Source organism: Moschus berezovskii, chromosome 6, assembly GCF_049115385.1.
Source record: "Moschus berezovskii isolate FMDL1 chromosome 6, NW_MosBer_1.0, whole genome shotgun sequence".
Classification (NCBI taxonomy): domain Eukaryota; kingdom Metazoa; phylum Chordata; class Mammalia; order Artiodactyla; family Moschidae; genus Moschus; species Moschus berezovskii.
The window spans coordinates 9,113,329-9,138,121 of NC_142465.1; the positions used below are offsets into that span (position 1 = coordinate 9,113,329).

General features: G+C 44.5%; 2 protein-coding genes and 1 pseudogene across 2 annotated transcripts; all 3 read right to left on the bottom strand.

Moving 5' to 3' along the window:
• Window positions 1-857: 857 nt before the first annotated feature.
• LOC129537104 (heterogeneous nuclear ribonucleoproteins A2/B1 pseudogene) lies at window positions 858-2,088 on the bottom strand (annotated as a pseudogene).
• A 542-nt stretch (window positions 2,089-2,630) lies between these two features.
• Window positions 2,631-3,302, bottom strand: LOC129537105 (cytochrome c oxidase subunit 7A2 like). The gene has a single exon (XM_055396437.2). The coding sequence runs from the start codon at window positions 3,288-3,290 to the stop codon at window positions 2,910-2,912; it is 381 nt and encodes a 126-aa protein (XP_055252412.2). The 5' UTR covers window positions 3,291-3,302; the 3' UTR covers window positions 2,631-2,909.
• Window positions 3,303-11,609: 8,307 nt separating this feature from the next.
• On the bottom strand, window positions 11,610-17,724 carry PHLDA1 (pleckstrin homology like domain family A member 1). Its single transcript, XM_055396435.2, has 2 exons — window positions 16,527-17,724; window positions 11,610-16,207 (listed from the first exon to the last, which is right to left on the bottom strand). Exon 1 carries the CDS (start codon window positions 17,707-17,709, stop codon window positions 16,558-16,560), a length of 1,152 nt encoding a protein of 383 aa, XP_055252410.2. The 5' UTR covers window positions 17,710-17,724; the 3' UTR covers window positions 11,610-16,207; window positions 16,527-16,557.
• Window positions 17,725-24,793: the final 7,069 nt, after the last annotated feature.

Genomic DNA, 24,793 nt, shown 5'->3' on the forward strand with positions numbered 1-24,793 from the left:
GAGTCCATTGGACTGTAAGGAAATCCAACCAGTCAATTCTAAAGGAAATCAGTCCTGAATGTTCATTGGAAGGACTGATGCTGAAGCTGAAGCTCCAATACTTTGGCCACCTGATGCGAAAAGCTGACTCATTTGAAAAGACCCTGATGCTGGGAAAGACTGAGGGCAGGAGGAGAAGGGGACGACAAAGGATGAGATGGTTGGATGGTATCACCGACTTGATGGATATGAATTTGAGCAAGCTCTGGAGTTGGTGATGGACAGGGAAGCCTGGAATGCTGCAGTCTATGGGGTTGCAAGGAGTTGGACGTGACCAATCGACAGAACCAAACTGAACTATTACTTTATGAAGTACTTATGATTAGTACTACACCACCGACAGGATTATGTCTCATCTTCCCCCTTTCTTCATTTTTTTTTGTTTTTCCTTTAGAAGTCTTTATTAAATCATAAATGTACAACAACTTCTTAATTACAAGACACTTCAGTTTTTTAAATGTCTCATTAAACCATGATCCTAGAAAACAGTTTTTCGAAACTTTGTGAGAAAAATCTTGAAAACAGGTTCACATGTCACTGGACACTTAAAAAAATTAATGTTATCAAAGAAAGGATGCTTCTATCCTCTTACTTGAAAGAAACAAAAAAATTGGGAAACCATCTCAAAAGCAATGTTTTTCATTCTTTCCTCCATAGTAAGGTGATGTTCTTAAGTATACCAATCCATTCACAAATGACTCTTCATCTGTTCTGGTGTCTTCTGCTACATCACTGCCACAGTCATGACTTGACTGAGAAAAGAGTTTTCATTAATTATTTGGATAGCCTAAAGCTGCCCTGTTACCTCTGGGCTCTTATTCTCTCCTCTTTGTACAGTCAAGTCCATGTAAAATAGGAAGCTAAAGATCCTCTTGTCTATCCAAATCCAAGTCCTCCACCACCATAAACTCCTCCTCCTCCTCCATATCCGGGGCTAACTCCCAAATTGCCAGTTCCTGGTCATCCTCCACACCTATTATAACCATGACCAAGTCCACTGAGCACTTCTTAATCCATCAGATCGTCCTCCAAACTACTTCCTTGTCCTGACCCTGGTCCAACATTTCCATCATCACCAGGATAATCTCCAAAACCAGCTTTGCCTCCCCTTCCACTTCTAGAAGCCTGGACTTGTTGCATTTTAGGTCGAGAAAAGGCCTTTCTCATTTCTGCATGATGGCTGTTGATGGTATGGTTTTTCTGCAACACAATCTTATCCACGGGATCATGGTCATCAAAAGTCACAAATCCAAAGCCTCTTTTTCTTCCAGACTCTCTATCAGTAATTATCTCAATGGCATTGATTTTTCCATATTTCTCAAAGTAATCTCTAAGATGATGTTCCTCTGTATCTTCAATTCCACCAACAAACAGCTTCTTCACAGTTAGGAAAACCCCTCGTTGTCCAGATTCCTCTCTTGGGACAGCACGTTTGGGGGTAATTGTTTTCCCATCAATAGAATGAGGTCTGCCAGCCATGGCAGCATCCACTTCAGCCATGGATGAAAAGGTGACAAAACCAAACCCTCTCGATCTTTTGCTTGCAGGGTCCCTTATGATCTCACAGCTTATAAGCTTTCCCCACTGCTTGTAGTAGTTCCTCAGACTTTCTTCTGTGGTTTCAGAGCTCAAACCACCAATAAAGAGTTTACGGAATTGTTCTTGTTCCTTCTTTTTCCTCCAAGAAGTAACAGTTTGGAAACTTTGCTCGATCTTGGACTCCATCACTTCAGCCATTTTCCTGGTGAGAGAAGGTGAGGGAGATGAGGGAGATCTCTGGGAAAGCTCAGCAACCTGACTGTTCACAATGCTGAGGTAACAAGAAACTAGAACCTAACTCACCCCAGATCTGAGGGGAGAACCTCCACTGCTCCAGGAACAACACCTTCTAGGAGCACCTTCACAAAGACCTGGTGCCACCCTTTGAAATTCTTGAGCACCTTTCAATTTTCCAGAACAGTCTGATTTGTGAAAACTGGTTCTCCCAGTTCCAAGAGCTATCCTGTGACCCACACCTGAGACGAAGGCAACCAGTAGTTTGCTGGAGATCCCCCCTTTCTTCAAATGTAAGTTCTTGGAGACCTAACAGTTTACTCTTGCTTGCATCCCTATAGGCTTGCCACTGTGCATGCCATAATATCTTTTTTTTTTTCATTCATGTATTTATTCCACAATTAAAATAAACCATAATTCAAAGCCATGACATTTTTAAAAGATAAAGGAGAATCTGTGTCACAGATGTATTAATAAAACAGACATTGGTCTAAAGTGCAACACTAAACAGGTGTTCTCTGTTCCCATGGTGGAAAAAATACATAATAATTACACATAAAATTTCACTGAAGATCTGAGATGACGCAAATAACCCTTTGAAACAAACTGCCCAACGAACGGAGGCAGGCTGCAAATAATTTCTATTAACATTGAACTGCAAGATAGAAAAATCCCCAAGGTGGCCAACATTTTCATGTGCCTGGCCTGAGCTTCTATCTTCCTTCCCCAGTCACATGCTAATACAGAAAGGCTGCCCCACCCCACGTTCAAGACACCACCATAAGTCTCCAAGGACCTCAGCACAGATGGCCGCTAATGAGCCTGTGTGTGACCTTCATTCAGAAGCTCCAGGGAAATTAGGAGCCCAAATGCACAGAGCAACATCATTTCTTTAAACAATAGTTTTAACTGCTGAATGAGCTCTCGCAGGCCATGTGCATTTTCATAACAAACCAAAATATTGTCTTAATATCTTTCTGCTTTTAAGAATGTTAAGTGGGACACTCAAGTAAAAAACAAAAAAATTACAGAAATAATGAAAAATGAAAATTCAAAGGATTTATGCCAACAAGCAAACCAGTCCTCTGCAGCCTAACTCATTTGTTTCTGGGCTGTGATGCCATGTAGAGGGCGATCAGGCAGTAGATGGTCCCTCTCACTGTCAGCGCCATGGTGGTCCGGTAAAGCATTTGGTCAGGCAGGCCTCGCTTCAGGTGGATGGGCACACCGTCAGATTTCTGGAAAAACTTCTGCAGCTCTGGAACTGTGTTTTTCCCAGCAAAATCATATGCAATAGAACTGGAATTCAGTTTAGTTGATGTGGCAAATATGATAGGCGGTGCTTCTGTGGAAACAACAGGTCTTAATCCCTGAGGGCTATATGCGTCGGAAGCCCATGCTCCGGCCAATTTCTGCATGAAGCCGCTGAACTTATAATACATGACACCCCGTGTGGACCTCCCGCAGCCACCGCCCATGCGATTGCCCCAGAGAAGGCCACATAATATCTTTTAAAGCATCTTCTACTTGTAGAAAAAATAGTTTTAAGTGTTTTTTTTTTGTTAGATCTGCTGAGTGGAATCAGGCTTATTAATAGCTGACAAAATCTGAAGGAACAGTTCTGATTTTTACATAGGTGTATTTCTTAATTCTCATTTTAAAGTATATATTGTTTTATTTCTATTTGAATTAGCAATCAGTTTTGTTAAAGTATATTATTAATAAAATATTATATATATTTTTTAAAAAGTACCCAAAAAATAAGCATGTAAAGTCCAGCCTCTGGAGGCAAACACTGTCTTCCACACGCCGTCAGGCCTCTGCCCCACTGTTAGTAGCCGTCCTCTATGGAGCAGTTACTATGGACTTGGCTCAAGGCTAAGCACTTTATGTACCTTGCCTAAATTAGCTGCTAATGTTGGAGAAGACTCTTGAGAGTCCCTTGTACTGCAAGGAGATCCAACCAGTCCATTCTAAAGGACATCAGTCCTGGGTGTTCATTGGAAGGACTGATGCTAAAGTTGAAACTGCAATACTTTGGCCACCTCATGCGACGAGTTGACTCACTGGAAAAGACTCTGATGCTGGGAAAGGTTGGGGGCGGGAGGAGAAGGGGACGACAGAGAATGAGATGGCTGGATGGCATCACCAACTCTGTGGACATGAGTTTGAGTGAACTCCGGGAGTTGGTGATGGACAGGGAGGCCTGGCGTGCTGTGATTCATGGGGTCGCGGAGAGTCGGACACGACTGAGCGACTGAACTGAACTGAACTGATCATTCCTGAGGGAGAGGTAGGATTTCTTTATGCCCTACACTCCTTATTGCAGAGTTACGATCCAGGAGGAAATAGAATAATCAATGTTAGCTTTTCAAACTCAAATTACAGAAAAATGTTTAAGAGATTTGAGCCTACAGAAAACCCACAGAAGTTTCACTTTATTCTGTGCTAATTTCCTTTTTCAGAGACTCACAGGAGAAACAAAGTCTTCAAAAGAGAGAAGAAAGCTTAATTCTTCACTCCCCCCATTTTTTAAAAAAAGTAGTGCTCTTCATTACTTGTGAAAAACCAACCAAAACCTTCAAGATCCATAGGAACTGTGCATCCTGAGAAAAAGGGAAACTTTGATTGGTACTTGGGGAAAGCGAGAATTAAAGACATTTTTCCAAAGAACATATTCCATTTCCCTCCATTTTCTTGCAAGATCTCTTCCCTTCCCAGGCCTGCCTGCCTGGATCCCCTATCCTTGCCCATCAGGAAGGTAGAATCCTTGTGCCTATTCTGACAACTCCCACTCCCCATTTCAGACCTGATTCTTTCTGTGAATCAAATTCACAAACACTGTTTGCCTCTAATCCCTATTCCATATGTCAATTTCTATACAGTAAGTTTGAAGAGTTTCGTTTTCTCTTTTTTTTAAGTATAAGTGATTCATAACATTGTATCAGTTTGAGGTGTACCACATAATGATTCAGAAGTTTTATAGATTATAATCCATTGAGTTATTAAAACAATCACTGTATTTCCCTGTTCTATACTGTATCTCCGTATTGCTTATTTATTTTATACACAGACGTTTGTATTACTACCTCTTAAAACCATACCCTTATCTTGTACCTCCACCCTTTCCTCTCCCTACTGGCAACCACTAGTTCACTCTGTATATCTGTGAGTCTATTACTCTTTGTTATATACGTTCCTTTCTTTTAATTTTAGGTTCCACATATAAATGATAACATATTGTTCTTTTTTCTGTCTGGCTTATTTCACTAAGCTTAATATCCTCTAGGTCCATCCACATTTTATAAGTGGCAGAATTTCATTCTTTTTATGGCTGAGTAGAGTTTTGATTTTCTGTGTCAAGTTAAATGCATATAAATAAGAGTGCCCTTTTCATGACACTACCACCATTATGAATTTGTTTAGGGGCATCAAGAGTTAGATAATTCTACAAAAGCTGCTCTGTGGACCTATCTGACACAGTCATTTGGTTCAACTGGATATTGTTTTTTAAAGCCACATTGAAATCAAAGTGTTTTCCCAGGTTCTTGGAGTGCCCGGGTCAGGAATGCTGACAATCTGCTGTCCAAGAGGGGCTGTCAGCATCACCCCCTATCAAGGACCTCCCAGTCATCACTTGCATAAGAACAAGCAGGCAACCCGCTGCCTTGTGACAAATGCTGTGACTCCAGGAGGGAGCCAAGTGCTGTGAATGAAGCCTGGTAAAAGGTCATTTTATGTAAGAGGAAGTGATGGCATCACCCGGCGTGCACGCACGGTTGTGAATTGAAAGCTGCTTACTGGACACTGGAGAACATACACTTATGGATCCTGTCCTTGTTCCCCCCTTTCATCTCATTAAAAGTCACAAATTCTGAAACTTTCTCCAGTTTGTCTAGTGTGGGGTATTTTGTGTCCTCGGTGGGTCATAAGCTGTTATTTATGATCACACTCACATAGTTGTCCATAAGGGCAACAACAAGTTTCACCACCCCACCCACTAGCCTTTCGTGGGTGCCTATGAATCTACTACCCTCCACCAACCTTTTCTAGGGGATATTTCTCCTGACACCTACATAGAGAGACTAGAAAAGTCAGTTAGCTATTTCCTCAAGTAAATAACTGTCTAAACACTCAAATCAATGTTTCAACTCCAGAGATGACTTAAAGATCTGGGGAGGGGTATGGGGGCGGGGGAAGACTGGTGACACCAGAAATATTCCATAAATATTTTAGGAGTCAGATGATAAAATAAACTCCAAGCAGCTTCTTAACCCAGTTCCTAAATAAGTGATTTTCAATAAATTTTTGAAGAAAAAATATAATCCTACAACTGTATTTTTAAAATGTCCATTTAAGTATAAACGTCTGCTTTCTTTTGTGAATTTTCTTCTTGCTTAAGGTTTCTGTTAACCTGTGTGGATTTTATTTGGAAAGACTAAGTCACAAATCACTTTTTAAAACAGTAGAATTAAACAATTTATTTTCAATATCTATAAAGCCCTTAAGACAGTTCATATAATTTAAATATAAATTTACATTTTCGGGGGAAAGGATGTGATGTCTGAATATTTCAAGTGATTATTTGCAAGAATGACAACACCTTGAATTTATGTAAGTTATCTTCCAAGCCTTACAAAGTAATATCACAGTGGAAAGAGTGTTAATTAAGAATCAAGGGAGCTGGATTTGAGTTCTAATCCTGTTTTTGAGTTTACCTGACCGTGTGACCAGCGGCAGATCAGTGGCCCTCTTACTTTGACTTTTTCTCTCTGCAGAAAGGGAAGAGATGAATGAGACATTATCTAAATTCCTAAAATTCTATTTCAACTCTGATCTCAGCTCATCATTTATACAGGCAAAGGAAAAGTATTGTTGCCTACCATTGCAGAGAAAGTGAATACAGACCAGGGTCCGCACGCTGCTGAGATAGCCACGCAGCTCAGGTCTATGGCAGCTACGTGGCACTTTTTACAGGCATCAGGGGTTTTAATTAGAACCTATGGGAACAATTACAGTTATTCTATACTGAGCCAGTGCATTGTGGCAAGGATTAGATTCACTCTTGCACCTGCAAACACGACTCATACAGTTATCCACCTTAAGAGTCTTCTTTGCCATCAGAAACTTACAACAGGAACTCACTGAATCATTCTCCCACAGAGACCAGAGTCATTCCCTCCATGATGGTGCTGAAACACAGCAACAGGAAATCACAAAGGGGACACGGCACCACTACACACCACCGCTTCATAACAGGGGCTCAGACATGGTTGGGCTAACCCTCAAAACTCCAATGAAGCCTGCTAAGTGCAAGGTCAAATCCTTCAGATGTCAAGTACTGCAACAAAAAACTGACCATCGCACCTTCATAGGACATGAAGTTACTAGCAAGAAAAGTGTATGTGTACATATACACACACACATATACATATTGGGCTTCCCTGGGGGCTCAGCTGGTAAAGAATCCGCCTGCAGAGCGGGATGCCTGGGTTCAATCCCTGGGTTGGGAAATCCCCTGGAGAAGGGAAAGTCTACCCACTCCACTATTCTGGCCTGGAGAATTCCATGAACTGTACAGTCCATGGGGTCGCAACGAGTTGGACACAACTGAGCGACTTTCACTTCACTCAGACATACACACACACAAATGTATATATACTGGGAATTATTTGGAGTATCGTTAAAGGCAGGTATGTGCTTAAAAAACTGCAACCAAGCCTTGTGAAAATGAACATCTCTCCAATAGCTAAAAACTAGAAACTAAAACTGTTACAAGTTTGGCCTCTTTGACTGCGATGACTCACAAAGCCAGTCTGCTCTTTTGTGGCGATGAGTCAGCCCTGACAGAGTAAGCCACACCACCCAGTAGAATTTGTTACAGCAAGGTTCAAGATGCTGGCAAAATAACTGAACTGAATGAAGTATCCACTTCAGGAGAAAGCCGATGAAGGATAGTGACATAATGAAAACTTTGAAACTTCTCAGGAGTCATTTCCTGTTTCGTTCAATGCAAGAGTAGAATACTCATTTATCAGTTGCTTCAGAAGCACACGTCGTTAGGCCTTAAAAAGGACTGTGGAACGCATTTGCTCACTCTGTTAGAAATGACTTTGGCGGGGTTTGAGAGCATGCCACATAACCACATTATTTTTTCAAGTTCTCGTTTCCAGCCTCTAGCTAATCATCCAGGGCTTCGGGTGGATGCCCCGGGCAGAGCGACAGAGCACGCAGGCACACGCTGACGTGGAAGGACTAGAGTCAGAACTTGGTCTCAAGCCCAGGTTGTTCTCAATATGATGGACGCAGGAAGATCTTCACTGCAGGAGTGTTGACAGCAGCGTAAAAGTGAAACGCACCAAATGACAACAGACGAATGAATGAAATAATACGCCAACTCAACGGGATTCATGCTGTCATTAACATCACCAGTCTAAGGGACTTCCCTGATGGTCCAGTGGCCAGGACTCCAAGCTCCTGAAGGAAGGGGCCCAGGTTTGGACCCCCTAGATCCCAACTGCAATTTTGCAAGCCACCACAAAGTATCCCTCATGTCGCAACGAAGATGGAAGACCCTGCAGGCCGCAACGAGGACTTGGCACAGCCAAATTAATTAATGGCGATTAATAGTGGTGATTATGCTAAATCACCACTGTCAATAATCATGCCGACAGCTCCCATGCACTGAAAGCCTATGCTGATACAGGAAGCGTGACAGCTCACTTACGTGAGCCGCCTAATCTGGATTCACAACTCCACGTGAAGTGAAAGTGAAGGTCACTCAGTTGTGTCCAGCTCTTTATGACCCAAAGACTATACGGTCCATGGAATTCTCCAGGCCAGGATACTGGAGTGGGTAGCCATTCCTTTTTCCAGGGGACCTTCCCAACCCAGGGATTGAAGCCAGGTCTCCTGCCTTGCAGGTGAATTCTTTAACAGCTGAGCCACCAGGGAAGCCCATGAGACAGATACAATCATTGTCTGCATTTTACACATGAAAACTGAGGCTAAAATAAATCACTTGCCAAAGGAAATTCAGCTAATAAGATCAAGTCTTTTCAACTTAAAGCAGGGTTTCTCAACCTTGGCACTACTGACACTTGGGGCTTGATAATTTTCTGCTGTGGAGGACTGTCCTGTGCATTGTAGAATATGCAGTAGCACACCTGACCTCTACCACCAGTTTTGAAAGCCAATAACATTTCCACCGTCAGATGCCTCCTGGGGGAGAAAATTCTCTGCAGGCTGTGAGCAACTATTCCAAAGTATAAGGTTAACCATTATGCTACAGACCCACTTCCAACACCACCAGTCTTTCTGCAGAAACGTGGTGGTAGAAATGTATATATACTCACACACACACAGAGTCATAAACAAGATTACCTTGGGAAACAGGTTCTGAGACTCTGATGTCTGTCTACAGGAGGTCTGGAGCAGGGGGATATTCTTGGGAACCTCACCTGAGAAGGATCAAGGGAAACAGGACTGGGCAGAGGGAGACCACCAACAGTCCCGTATCTGGGAACCAAGGACTCACTGTCCTCAGGGGGGATCTGAGTGGAGCGCCGCAGCACCCTCTCCAGACACATATATGAGTATTTTGACTGTTCCACTGTAGCCCACTTAGCATACAAAAGCATGCAAACCAATACTGGAAAGTGATGGGCAAATGGCAATAATAGTGCTTTAAATATTGGCTTTCTTTTTCTTTTTTCAGAGTTGAAAACATGGACATTGCCATTGAACTGTTCGTACCATTTAAAAGATGTGCTGCGGTCTCAGAAAATATAATTCACAGCTTTAAAACACCAGGTAGTATATATTCACATCGTTATAAATGATCCCCAAAACTGCTTATCGGCCCTGAAACACAGCCATGCCAGGCACTGCTCTAAGCGCTACCATGTATAGTAACTTATTATAATAAATCTTCTCAATAACCAGAGGGTGGGGACCTTTATTAACTCCATTTTACAGAGAAAGAAATTGAGTTTCCAAGAGTTTAAGTAACTCAAGATCTGCATGACCCGGAAGTGGTAGAACTGGGACTTGAACCCACATACTCACAAATCCTGGCTCTTACCAGCCCTGCTTGACCACCTGCTTCATCCATTTATCTCATGTTTTACCCCTGATGTTCCCTCGCAATGGCAGTAATTTGTCTTCTCAGATTTTTTCTTTAAAAACAAGACCAAAGAGAGGAGGAATCAAGATGGTGGAGAAGTAGGACGTGGCGCTCACCTCCTCCCACACGCACATCAAAATTCCACCCACAAGTGGAACGGTTAACATAGCTCATCTACGGAGCACTGGTGGAAGACCTCAGACTGTCCAAAGGGCAAGAAGACCTCTGCACAACAGAGTAGAAGCAAAGAAAAAACAAAACAAAACCAAGCAAGAGCAGTAGAGTAAGAAAGCTCTCAATGTAAGACTATGCTAAGAGATAAAAAGAATGCCTTCAAATTTCGTGTTTTAAAGTCTTTTAAGATTTAAAGACTTTTGGATGCCAATGGAGACTGTGGGCCAAGTTATGCTATTTTCTTTTAAAGAACTGAGTCTCTTTTCTGGTCCCAACACAAAACAGCAAGTTTTATAGGTACCACTTTGAGAAACGATTCTCTTAGAGTCAAAGCTTCACCTTGGCAAGGGACTTCAGTTCAGTTCAGTTCAGTCGCTCAGTCGTGTCCGACTCTCCGCGACCCCATGAATCACAGCACGCCAGGCCTCCCTGTCCATCACCAACTCCCGGAGTTCACTCAAACTCATGTCCATCGAGTCGGTGATGCCATCAAGCCATCTCATTCTCTGTCATCCCCTTCTCCTCCTGCCCCCAATCCCTCCCAGCATCAGAGTCTTTTCCAGTGAGTCAACTCGTCGCATGAGGTGGCCAAAGTATTGCAGTTTCAGCTTTAGCATCAGTCCTTCCAATGAACACCCACGACTGATCTCCTTTAGAATGGACTGGTTGGATCTCCTTGCAGTCCAAGGGACTCTCAAGAGTCTTCTCCAGCACCACAGTTCAAAAGCATCAATTCTTCGGCGATCAGCTTTCTTCACAGTCCACCTCTCAGGAGGACTCAAATTTCTCTGGGACTCACGAAGGAATCGCCTCCAAGCTAACTCACTAAGGACCATTACTTATCCTCCAGGCACTATAGAAAAACTGCAACTCATATCCATTAGCACTCAAAAGGCAAAAATTATCTCACCAAATAATCAGAGTAAACTTCTATATCCTATGTTCAAAATGCCCGTTCCGTTCCGTCGCTCAGTCGTGTCCGACCTTTTGCGACCCCGTGGACTGTAGCCTACCAGGGTTCTCCATCCATGGGATTCTCCAGGCAAGAATACTGGAGTGGGTTACCATCTCTTTCTCCAGGGGACCTTCCCGACCCAGGGATCGAACCCGGGTCTCCCGCATTGGGGGCAGACGTTTTAACCTCTGAGCCACCAGGGAAGCCCAGCCAACCTTAAAAAACGATGTATTTCAGGGACTTCCCTGGTGGTCCAGTGGCTAAGCCTCCACATTCCCAATGCAAGAGGCCTGGTGTTCGATCCCTGAGCAGGGAACTAGATCCCACATGCTGCAGCCAAGATCTTGCATGGCACAGCTAAAGATCTAGCACGCCACAACTAAGATCCGGCACAGCCAAATAAATCAGTAACGGTATTTTTTTAAAAGGTATTTTTCTTCCCCAAATCATGATGTCCTTTACAGTGGCCAAGCCCTTTAGATCATTCTTCTTCCCACAAGAACACACAGTGTATGTGACAGGTGAACAAGGCCCTCAAAAAGTCCACAGGTCAATCACCTCTATAGATACTTTATTTGAAATGGAATGCATTTTGAAAATATGAACTATGAATCACAACTCTCCAACATCACTTAAAAGACATATTTACACAAATTATGACCATTTCATTAAATTCACAAATGTGATAGCTTGTAAAGCATTTGGTTCATGGTGATGCTTGCATACTCTGAAACTTTAACCAGAAGACTGATAGGGGAATGTAACAGACAATTGTTTTATCTTTCTTCTCAAAATAAATACAGTGATGTGGAAGGACAACCTGCTGTTAAAAATCTGCTTCCCCACCACCCACCCCGCTGATCACTGGGAGGCTAGCTTCAAAACAGGTGGTGTTTTTATGCAGCTGTTTCTAATGGTCCAGAGCCCACTTGCCTCCCACGTCAGAGAATAATGCCCTTTCCAAGAAACCCTGTTGGACGCTATACTCTATTTGGCAGATATCCTGCCAACAAAGTCATATCACTTTGTCATCCAGTCTTAAGTAAGTCCAGATTGCCGTTCAGAACTGCAGATCAAAATTCACTCTTTATATTGTCAAGAATTTAGAAAAATAAAACCCAACCAATGCAATTCTACAATGAATACATCTTAAGTGGCTGCAGGTAAATAGTTTATTTCTCTTTAAAAAACCATCAATGGATTCAATATTGAGCTCCTTAATTTCCAAATTTAAATTTTATTCTACTGAGGCATTTTATTGGTAAAGTAAAACCAATTAATTTGACATTTATTAAAAAAAAGGAAAAGAGGCTCTCAGGCTCAACCTATGAAGCTCTATTTTCTACAAGATTGTTCGAGTTTCATTCAGGTCTTAGATCTCTCTTGTAAACCTGCCACTGAACATGGCGGTGTAAACACTTGGAGCCAAATTAAAACCAATTCACTTTCCCAGGGGACAGAAAATAAGTGATGTGTTTGCACTCACACACTCATATAGTGTCAGCTTTAAATGAGATATTTTTAACAGCTTTTGGAAAAAAAGAGTTAAAACAGGCCTCTCAACTTAAGCCAGACTTCCTAACAGTGTTTAGGTGTTAAAAGGAACTCTTCTTTTTTAAAAAATACTTTTTTGGCCACATATTGGGGGGGTTCCCTGACCAGGGATTGAACCTCCGCCCCTTGCACTGGAAGTGCAGTCTCAACCACTGGGCCACCATGGAAGTCCCAAGAGGAACTCTTCTCAGCAACAAGCTGGGCTTCATTTTGCTTTTGTTTTGGAGAAGGAAATGGCAACTCACTGCAATATCCTTGGCTGGAGAACTCCAAGGACAGAGGAGCCTGGTGGGCTACAGTCCATGGCATCACAGAATCGGACACAACTGAGTGACTTACCTTTTACTTTCGCTTCTATGAAAAAAACATGTGGAACCAAATTATGAAGTTGGTTTGATTTCTAATATGATGAGAGAACGCCCCTTCCTCTATGAGGGAAATGTTCATTTTGAAATGGCCCTTTATATCCATTTCTGACCTCAGTACTCCGGGCGTACGGAGATCTGTGTGGATCTCCACTAAGAAAGTGTGTCCAAGGGATTTTGTCAAGATGCATGGCCCGCCGCAGCGTTAGTTGTCCTCGGGGAATGGCGTGACAGCGAGTAAAGGAAGCACTGTGTGAGGCCAGAGAAGCTATCCCTGGGCGCTGAGGAGTTAGACAACTTTTCCTTCTTTCACTCATTTGTCCCAACAAATATTATTGAGCTCACCGAGTAAGAGGCTTCGTGCCAGCACAAGTTCAAAGACAAAAAGTTGTTTCCAAAAGGAACATTCCTTTTAATTCCCCAACTTCTTACATTTTATGTTTATCTAAGAGGTAGGTTTTCTATCGGACCTATCCTTTCCTTCCGTTTCTTGGGTCAAAAGAAGTTACCTTTATCTTCCTCCATGAAGGTGATTTGCCAGGCCTCAGAAAACCCTTTCAGGTGTGTGTGCTCAGTTGTGTTCAACTCTTTGCGACCCTGTGGACTGTAGCCCGCCAGGCTCCTCTGTCCATGGATTCTCCGGGCAAGAGTATGGAGTGGGTTGCCATGCCCTCCTCCAGGGGGTCTTCCCGACCCAGTCTCCTGCACTGGCAGGCCGACTCCTTACTACTGCGCCACCTGGGAAGATCCTAGGGTATCCGGAATACCCTCAGTGGTCTGCATTGTTTTCTTACAGGTAATACAAAGCCACGGACACGTTCAATAATTTGCACCTGTTATTTTGTGTTATTGCATTTTATTAAGTACACTTGTTTGTTTGTTTGTTGTTCTGGAATAATTAAGCCGTAATAAGTGTCAGTTACATAATAAAAACCACCCTATTACTCTCCCTTCTAACTTCTGAGTTTTCACAGTTACTAAGAAGGGTTCAGACTAGAGAGTCACTAGGAGAGTCAACTCAATTGTAGCAGATCAAAGATTAAGGGCTATGGAAAGATAAGACAAGGAGCCGTGATTCTGATGGCCACATCATGAGCCAGAGCCACTATGAAGAAAACATTCTAGCAGCTAGGAGGGAGCCTGGGCATACTTTTGTAAGCTAACAACATGCAAGTGCTTTTAAAAGCTTACCTTAACCTTAATTTTATAAGTATTTGCTATCGATTTAAATTTTTTTATAGCACACACAAGAATTTGAAAAAAAATCCTTTCATCTGAGAAAAAAGCTGTGGTTTAATGGGGTCATATGATCTGCATTTATTGAAATGAGAGTACAATGGGGTATTATTAAAAAGCACATCAGTAGTTTCAAAGAAATCAAACCAAACTTGACTTAAGAACTCGAGATCTGCTCTCTGAACTGCCCATCATATATATATATATATATATATATATATTTTTTTTTTTTTCCCCCCACAACTGCAACTTTACCTTGAAGTGGGAGCTCACATAAGTTCTGCTTGTCCCTTGGCTGAATTTTATTTTTCACCACTTCTTTAGATCTCAAATTTTCATCATTTAAATATTACACTGAGAAGCAGTTTGACCTTCAAACTCCTTTTTAGATTGAGGGAGAATAAAGGTGCCTCTAGCATGAAATTCTATTTTCATTTCCTGACTATAGAACTTAGCAGTGGCCTAACATTGACCATTCCAATTTAGAAGCTGGAAAAATAGTGATCAAGACTTTGTGAAAACGAAAATGGAAAACAGAGAGCTGTTAGTAAACCCATGCAAGATAGGAAGTGATTTTCAGCCCCAAGAGAATTTGGTAGCATCCAAGGCTCTTTTTTAAACTGAAGTAGCATCTGCACTTGTAGATTTTGACCATCCTTTTCATTTCACACAGAAGAGGGTTTGTTCTACCTTTAAAAGCACATCCTCTTCCCCCAACCATACCAACCCCCCGGACTCCTGAAAGTCGCTGCTGAAACAAGACTGGGCTGTTTTCTTACTACAAATCCAGTGTTTATCCAGTCCTTCCTTTTTCAACTTCTGAGTTTAGTTAACCTAACAACAAAGCATATAACCCTTGGATTTCTCACAGAGCGATACAGAGCGAAACAGTCGGGTCTCTGGTCAAAATTCTGAGAACGAAAACAAAAAGCTATGACTCACAGTCCTTTGAAACATTCACAAACTGTATTTTAAACTATGAGATTCTAGAATATGCTTCTAGAACAAAGTAAAAGAAAGGCCAGGAAATGCGGTTCACATCAAGTGTGCCAAGCTCATGAAGAAGGGTAATTTCTACTGTGGATAAGAGCACAAATGTTTTCTCAAACTGGAATAATTCTTTTCCCCCAGTACGTTTTTTGAAATGAAACATCTAATGCACTCATATTCTGAAATCATAGAAAACTCATTATTAAACCCTCCACACAAAGATAATCTAAGCAAGGCTTTTCCTACAGCAGACCAAGTCCTCTGTATATTCAGGATGTGGTCATCTTGCCATCAACTGGGTTACGTATTAAATATTTTGAATTAGATATCATTACTACTGATTTCCTTTTAGAAAAGCAATTAGATTTTTATAATTACACCATTCTGAACATTTAACTTCTTTAAAAGTTCTACACAAAATACATGTCTAAGGAGAAAAAACTAATTAAAAAACAAAACAGAACGAAAACCCCACATAATATCACAGAGTTTAATTTCAACCACCTGGTGTAACAGTGAAGTGTCAGACCTTCTGAAAATGCCCTAGGAATAATGAATAAATTCTTGTGTTCCTCTGTACCGCCTTTTTTCTTTCTTCTTTCCCAAGACTACAACTTATTAAGGATAGGTTTTCGAAAATAAAGTTTCTTTTCTGGAAAACGGCCTACATTCAGAAATGTCTCAGAACAAGCATTAAAAAAAAAAAAAACTAATAAATAATAAGTCAAAATACATTAAAATAAAATTACAGTATATCATCCCTCCTAGAAGGTCCACCATACTGGAAGATCCTCTCACAGGTTCATAAATAAAGCCTTCTGGACTCAAAATCTTTCCTGCATTGTGAAGAAGAGTGTGCAGAAAATAAGTGGAATCACGAGTTATCAGTCGGGTTCTGCTCAAATTACTTGATCTGGTGCGGGGCGGGGAGACGTGTTCTCAATCCAAGTGAAGACAATAGAAAGGTGCTCGTCCCGCTTCCTCAAGTCCCCAGACCTGGAAAGAAATGACACGGCCGGAAGTGAGAATCGGGCTCCTACAGACCCAGCTCTCTCGGCGCCTGTCCCGGGACAAAGGCGCTCAGACAAGCACGGGGGCGCTCCCTCGAGTGTCCAGCGGCGCCGAGCGCGCCAGGGGACGGCGGCCGGGCCGGGGCGAGCAGCCCGGGCACCTTGCTGCCCGCGCGCGTCCCTCAGCCTGCCCTCCGCCGGCCGCGGCTGCCCGCGGCCTGTGCCCTCCTCTCACCTCCCCGAGCCTCGGTTCACTGCTCCCCACCCCACTGACACCCCGGGCCCGCGCCCGGACCCGCGCCGACCTTGCCGCGTCCGGGGCGGGTGCTGCCCTCTTCAGGCCGAGTTGGAGGAGCTGCGGAGGAGCCGGTGGCCGTGCGCCTGCGAGAGCGGCGGCGGGTGCGCGTGCGGTAGTGGGTGCGCGTGCGGGTGCGGGTGCGGGTACGGATGAAGCGGCTGCGGCTGCGGCTTCGGCTGAGGCTGGGGTTTCGGCTGAGGCTGGGGTTTGGGCTGGGGCTGCGGCTGGGCTTGGGACTGAGGCTGCGGCTGGGCTTGGCTTTGGGGCTGAAGCGGCTGCGGCTGCGGCGGCTGTTGCTGGACCAAGTGCTGTTGCTTCTGCCGCGTGGACTTGACCGCCAGTATGGCCTGGCGATTCTTGTACTGCACCATCTGCAACGTGATCTCGGCGTTCCAGCCCTGGTCCTGCGGGCACCGAAAGTCGATCTCCTTGCCCTCAGCCATCACCACCGTGAAGTACATGTACTTGCCCTTGCGCTCCACGCAGTCCACGGTCTTCATGTTGGAAAAGTGCAATTCCTTGAGCTTGACCGGCGGCTCGAGGCTGGCCACGGCGGGGCCTCCGGGTTGGGACGGCTCGACCGACCCCTGCCCGGGCTGCTGTTGCTGCTGCTGGTGGTGTTGCAGCTGTTTGGGCGGGATGAGCAGCAGCCCCTCCTCGGTGAGGATGCAGCACTTTTTCTTCCAGAGCTGCAGCAGCCCGTCGCTGCGCTTCTCCAACACCCCCTCCTTCAGCGCCTTGCAGCCGCTGCTCTCCAACATCCTCCCGGCATAGGGGGCGCCGCCGCTAGGCTCGGCCTCTCCACTTCCAGCCGCCCGGGTCGGGGGCAGCAGCAGCAGCCGCGCGCCGTCCTCGCCCCAACGGCTGCCGCGGCCTCCGGGCCGGAGCGCGCAGAGGAGGCTAACGCGCAGAAAGCAGAGCGGCGGCGGCGGCGGCGGCTCGGGGTCCGGGCAGCAGGGCAGCCGCGTCCTGATGCGCCACCAGGTCCCGGAGCTGCGAGCCGCCGAGCCTCTGCCGTCCTCCTGCGAGCGCTCACTGAAGGGCACTGGCCGGGCCCCCTCGCGGCGCTTTTGAATGGGCCATACCCCCCACCCCCGAGTGACACCCAGCGGAAAAGGCGGCTCCTGGCGCCCGCGCCGCGGGGGAAAGCCCAGCTCGGAGCGGCGCTCTGCCGCCGGCGCGCGCCTCATTCACTTGGGGCCTCTCCAGAGCCGCCCGCGTCCACGCCCCCCGCGCCCCGCCCCCCGCCGCCCACTCGCTTCCGCGCTCCTTCCCCAGGCTGGCGGCCGGGACGCGAGCCCCGGAAACGCGTCTCCTCCGCCCGCGGCCGCGGGCGCCCCGACTGCTGGGCAGAGCACGCCGGCGCGCAGAGGGCGCCGAGAGGCCATCCCCAGCCGCCGCGCCTCTCCGCCCGGCGGGGCTCCGCGAACAGCCTCGGGTGGGCATGGGACTGCCCAAGTGGGCGCAGCTGCCAGACTGCCGAGCGCGCCAGGCGGACCCTCTGTGCTCCGGAACTAGCCCTGGGGATTCGCGCTGGGCTCCGAAACCTCGCAGAGCCCGGTCCAGGCCTGGGCCAGCGCGGAAGTGGGGCTGCGGTTCGCACGCCGCGGAGCCCCGCGAACTGTGCCTCCCCCGGACCCTACGCAGACATCTTAGGGCACGAAGGGCGAGAGGACACTGTGTCTTCACACTCACACTCGCTTACGGCCACTCCCCAGCTCTCCTTAGAGCGCGCGATTGTTGGCGCAACCGTCTGTCCCTTTGGAGTGGATAGAGGAAGGAGACCTACTGGAAATGACATCTCGCCTCCTTTTTTCGAGCCTGGAGCGCAGGCACTCCTTATCTTACGTGACACAAGCCCTTGGGCTTCCTCTTGACCCATCCGTACAGCCTGCAGTATCTCACATTGGTAACTGCAAACTGGGGTAACATCCGGTTCTGAGATTCCGCACTTTAACCTCCAAAGGGCAGGTTGGCCTCCGCGGACCCGTCTCTTTGCAAACGCCCAACAGGTCATATCTCTCCTAATTTCATTTATCTGTAACCCCGGGGAAGGTCATTCTGTTTCCTGCGCCTAGCTCCCTCCTGCTCCATTTAAGCAATTTCTATAGAAATTCTGGGAAACAAAGCAGATTAAAGAGCATAAACTGAAACCAAACCTCTTACGGAAATGTATTAGAGAATCCCAACTACGTACCCACCCTGAAAAATATGAAGAATTACACAAAATAAATAAATTAGGGGTGGACAAGTCAGAGTTGGCCAGGGAAACAGGAAAGGCTCAAGAAGAAAGGAGAGCGGAGTTCATCTGTGGCGTCTGTCATCTGGCTGGAACAAAGAATTCAAGGGGGAGGAAGTGACACATGAGGTTGGAGAGCCCTGCAGGAGTCAAATTCTTTCTGTATCATGCTTAAGAAACTCGAGGTTCATCCCAAGGTAATCGAGAACAAAGGATAACTTTTAATCACCGGAGGGTCCTGAATCTTGATGAAAGGAACAACGTTTCAGCACAGAAAATAATTCCAGCACAGTCCTAAGACCCACTGAACTGCACTTAGCATTCTCAGGGCCTTCACTTTGTTGACAGATGAGCAGTCTTGGAAGGAGAAAGGCGATTAAAATCATGTAAAGATCTCTAGTAAGGTTACATTAAAACAATTCTGCATGACAATGACAAACACTACACCTGATATCTCAGTTTTTCCCCTGCCTTTGCAGGACAAGTGAGCATTCCGAAGAATTTTCACATGACCAGCTGTTCATCTTTTTAACAGAATGGCATTCTTCAACTCCTTTAGAAAGGATGCTTCCTTTAAATGTGTGATTCAGTCTCTGAGGCAAGTGTAGTGGGGAAAGACATTTCATACGGAAAAAATGATACAATGCAAAATTGACTGGCTAAAAGACAGACATATTCTGGCAACCCAAGCCATTTTCTTAAGAGAAACTCAATGTTCTGCTGTTATCTAACTGCAGTTCACCAGGAGGCAGCAAATGCATTCTATCTCAATCACTTAAAAATGTCTAACCAAACAGCGTAATTTTCAAAAGCACTTCTTCTGTAATTAGACTTTAAAACTCAGAATTCCCAGTTGGCCATTTGCTAACTCAGTGAACAGACCGGAAGTCCAGTTTGCCTTCTCCAGTCACCTGCGAGTGTGCTGCATGGCTGCAGTCTTTGCAACCCTGTGCACCAGGCTCCTTTGTCCATGGGATTCTCCAGGCAAGGATTCTGGAGTGGGCTGCCATTTCCTCCAGGGGATCAAACCTGTGTCTCCTGCATTGGCAGGCATGTTTTTTACCACTGTGCCACTTGAGAAGCTCTCCAACCCCACAGTGCAACTGATTATTGGAAATCTCAGTAATATAATACAGAAATCTTAATTTCACTAGTCACCACCAACTCATAAAAATGGCCATATTACCATTTGTAAAGATAATTTATTTCACAGAAAATGAGTCACAGGAAATAATTGTCCCCCTTCCCCTCCCCCACAGCTTCAGGTGTAGATAATGAAAACCTACAAATGTCACTTAAAAATTACTGAAGTTTAGAAAGCTAAGTAAGCCACTGCTCTGGTAAACAAGTCTGAAACGGCTAAGACAAAACAGATATTATAGTCAACTGCATCAAGTTGTCTATCAGCAGCATCTCACAGAGCTGGTCACCTTCTGCTCTAGAATACAGTTCAAGGCTTCAAGGACATCACTTAGCTTTTCTCCCTCCTTAGTCACATCATCTGTCTCCTTTATAGGTTCCTCCTCTCCCCAATCTTTTAATATGACTGCCTCAAAGTGCAGCTTCTGGTCCTACTCACCCCATGTTGATCTCATCCAGTGTTATTCTCAATAACATCCATATGCCCAAGACTCCCCAAATTATATCCAACTGCTTGTTACCAAAGAATAAAACCAAAACTATCGTCAACGTTAAAAAAAAAAAAAAGCAACACCCTGGGCAAGGGAACACATACTCGTGAAGACTACTGGTGAGTAGTTTGTTAGAGGGAAAAGTCTGAGGGGATTATTGGTCATAGAAAGCTGAGTTCCTAGAGCTTTTGCTAAAAAAATAAATAAGATAGTGTGCTGGATAGGACGGAGTCCATACGCTTGTAGACAATTGGCTTGATTGCCCATAGTTATATATTAATCACAATTCCTAGACAGAATCGCGAAGTTTGTGGTTTTTGAAGAGACTTCGCTGGTTAGTATAGCTGTAGTGAAAAATTGCCTTCAGTCTTTATATATTCCAGGCCACTGTTACTGTGAATTGAATTTTTTTCTTTTCCCTCTACTATTGGGTGTCTAACAGAGACCTCAAATATGTGCTTATCTCCTCACCCTAACCTGTTCTACCTACAATCCATTCTACAATTTTATCTGTACAGCTGCTCAAGCCAAAACCCATGGAGCGGTGCTGCCCTTAAAACAAACTGAGAGAATCCCTGAGCTTTGAAGAACCAGTATTACACATCTATCTGGAACTCATATTCACTCTAGACTGGATTCCAAACACCCTGTTGAAATGACCTCAGCGATTTCTGTCAGCATCGTGTGCACGGGTGTGTAAGGGAAGTGGACAGGTTTTGAGCATGCAGGCTAAGGTGTTCACACAAATGTGCATGAGGTCCCGCCATACAAATTAAAGGCAGGCATGGGAGGAGAAGGAAGGTGGGACACAGGCAGAGGACCAGGTTGCTGTAAGGAAGGTTCTGGCACAGGACTTTTAAGGATCTGAGATTGAAACCTGGCCTTCCATATACTTATGAAGGTGTATTTGGCAAAACAGTAGCATGGGACATATTTTCAATGAACAAAACTTTTAAGATATTTCATCACTGGTGTCTCCATTGCACTCTTACCCCAGGACGGGAAAAGTTTGGAAGCATGCGTGCCTTGCATGAACCCTTGACTCACTTTCCAGTACTCAAATCACAAGCCGAGTCACGAAATCCCCTCAGTTATGCCTTCACATTACATCTATATTCTGTTCATCTCTCTGCTTCATTACCACCCTGATCACCTCTCCCCTGAATTACCACCATGGCCTCCTAACTTGCCTCCCTGATTCTACCCTTGCTGTCTTATCATCTATATTATAATCTCTAAGTCATCCCAATCACTTTCTTCGTCTTTGCTGAAATGTCATTTCAATGAAGACTTTCATAATCACTCTAAAACTGCAACCATGCATTTCCCTTAATTTTCCTCATAGCGTGTATCAGGATTACCTCCTAACATAATGAATAATTTATAATGCCTACTGCTTATTTTTGTTTCCATTCCTAGAAAATGTAAGCTCAAGAGGGCAAAGATCATTGTTCTGATGTGTCCTGATCACCTAATACATTTCTTGACACAGCAGTTCAACACATGAACAAATTTTAAATTGATACAAAAGCCCCTATCTGTCATAAAAAGAAAATCAATGTCTTCAAATACTTGACAGATTTTCATAATGCATCCTATTTAAAGTTGTCAAACTGTAAGAAAACTTTGTGAAAGGAACTTCTAAAACCTGACATACTAATACATGTATTTGGCATTAGTTTAAAAAATAGATTTACAACTATACACGGTAGGCCTCTCTGAACTTTTTCTGTAAATAGTTTTTTGGCTGCAGTGTGGCATGCAGGATCTTCATTCCCCAGAGATGGAACCTACACCCCCTGCAGTGGAAACAGAGGCTTAACCACTGGACCACCAGAAGTCCCTGGAGAATTTCACGGACAGAGGAGCCGGTGGGCTAGTCCATGAGGTCACAGAGAGTCAAACACAACGGAGTGACTAACGCTATTTGTTTTTTATAATCTACAAATGCTATCTAAAATAAGTCCCCCAAACCTTTTACTGAGCAACATGCAACTTAATATTGAGAGGTATTTATATATCACACTATTGCTTGCTTTTTTAAAAAAATTGCTCAGTCATGTCTGACTCTTTGTGACTCCATGGACTGTAGCCCACCAGACTCCTCTGGCCATGGAATTCTCCAGACAAGAATACTGGAGTGGGTAGCCGTTCCCTTCTCCAGATCTTCCCAACCCAGGGTTCAAACCCAGGCCTTCCACACTGCAGATGGATTCCTTACCATCTGAGCCACCAGGAAAGCCCACTGCTTGCTAGTAAGAATTTTTTTTAAAAAAAAAAAGAACAGTAATGGAACAGAATTGGTACCAGTTTCTTAGTTGGCTGTCAGATATTTGCTTGAAAGTTCATTAACCAATACTGGTTTAAAGATATGTAACAGAACTTAGTTTTAACGTTTACTTGATTACCAGATTGCAAAGCTTTTAATCTATAGACTTCCTAATTTGAAATATAAACAAACTCATGAAAAATGTCACTAGTGAAGATGTGGATAGAGTTCAAATATCTTTTAAGAAATAGTTAAAAGCAAAAACCAAGTAAATGAAAATACATGTCAGGTCATCTTCATCAGTGTGTAAAGGCCCACATTCAGACTGCATTTTACATTTCTTAACCATCCATCTCTTCATTTTAAAACACTCTACTCAGTAAAAATACTATATAAAAATGCCAAGTTGAAAAGCTTAATAAACAACTCTTACACATGCTCAAAATTCTCCAAGCCAGGCTTCAGCAGTATATAAACCGTGAACTCCCAGATGTTCAAGCAGGTTTTAGAAAAGGCAGAGGCACCAGAGATCAAATTGCCAACATCCGCTGGATCATGGAGAAAGCAAGAGAGTTTCAGAAAAACATCTATTTCTGCTTTATTGACTATACCAAAGCCTTTGACTGTGTCGATCACAATAAACTGTGGAACATTCTGAAAGAGATGGGAATCCCAGACCACCTGACCTGCCTCTTGAGAAACCTGTATGCAGGTCAGGAAGCAACTGTTAGAACTGGACATGGAACAACAGACTGGTTCCAAATAGGAAAAGGTGTACGTCAAGGTTGTATATTGTCACCTTGCTTATTTAACTTCTATGCAGAGTACATCATGAGGAACGCTGGGCTGGAAGAAGCACAAGCTGGAATCAAGATTGCCGGGAGAAATATCAATAACCTCAGATATGCAGATGACACTACCCTTATGGCAGAAAGTGAAGAGGAACTCAAAAGCCTCTTGATGAAAGTGAAAGAGGAGAGTGAAAAGGTTGGCTTGAAGCTCAACATTCAGAAAACAAAGATCATGGCATCTGGTCCCATCACTTCATGGGAAATAGATGGAAAAACAGTGGAAACAGTGTCAGACTTTGTTTTTTTGGGCTCCAAAATCACTGCAGATGCTGATTGCAGCCATGAAATTAAAAGACGCTTACTCCTTGGAAGGAAAGTTATGACCAACCTTGATAGTATATTAAAAAGCAGAGACATTACTTTGCCGACCAAGGTCCATCTAGTCAAGGCAATGGTTTTTCCCGTGGTCATGTATGGATGTGAGAGTCGGACTGTGAAGAAGGCTGACCGCCGAAGAATCGATGCTTTTGAACTGTGGTGTTGGAGAACACTCTTGAGAGTCCCTTATACTGCAAGGAGATCCAACCAGTCCATTCTAGAGGAGATCAATCCTGGATGTTCATTGGAGGGACTGATGCTAAAGCTGAAACTGCAATACTTTGGCCACCTCATGCGACGAGTTGACTCACTGGAAAAGACTCTGATGCTGGGAAAGGTTGGAGGTGGGAGGAGAAGGGGACGACGGAGAATGAGATGGCTGGATGGCATCACCGACTCTGTGGACATGAGTTTGAGTGAACTCCGGGAGTTGGTGATGGACAGGGAGGCCTGGCGTGCTGTGATTCATGGGGTCGCGGAGAGTCGGACACGACTGAGCGACTGAACTGAACTGAAGACTGTATACAGAGCTATCTGGTTTTCACAGATGTGGCCCTCTATTCCCTTCCTTTTCACCGTAAACTGATCAACTGTGCCTCCTAGTGACCAATGTGTATAACACAGCTTAGAGCGATTCACACTGCTGCTGCTGCTGCTAAGTCACTTCAGTCGTGTCCGACTCTGTGCGACCCCATAGACAGAAGCCCACCAGGCTCCCCCATCCCTGGGATTCTCCAGGCAAGAACACTGGAGTGGGTTGCCATTTCCTTCTCCAATGTGTGAAAGTGGAAAGTGAAAATGAAGTTGCTCAGTCATGTCCGACCCTTAGCGACCCACGGACTGCAGCCCACCAGGCTGCTCCATCCATGGGATTTTCTAGGCAAGAGTACTGGAGTGGCTTGCCATTGCACTAGTCAGCAGTAATTCACAAGTCATTGTAACGGGTTCACGAACAGCACTGTCAAT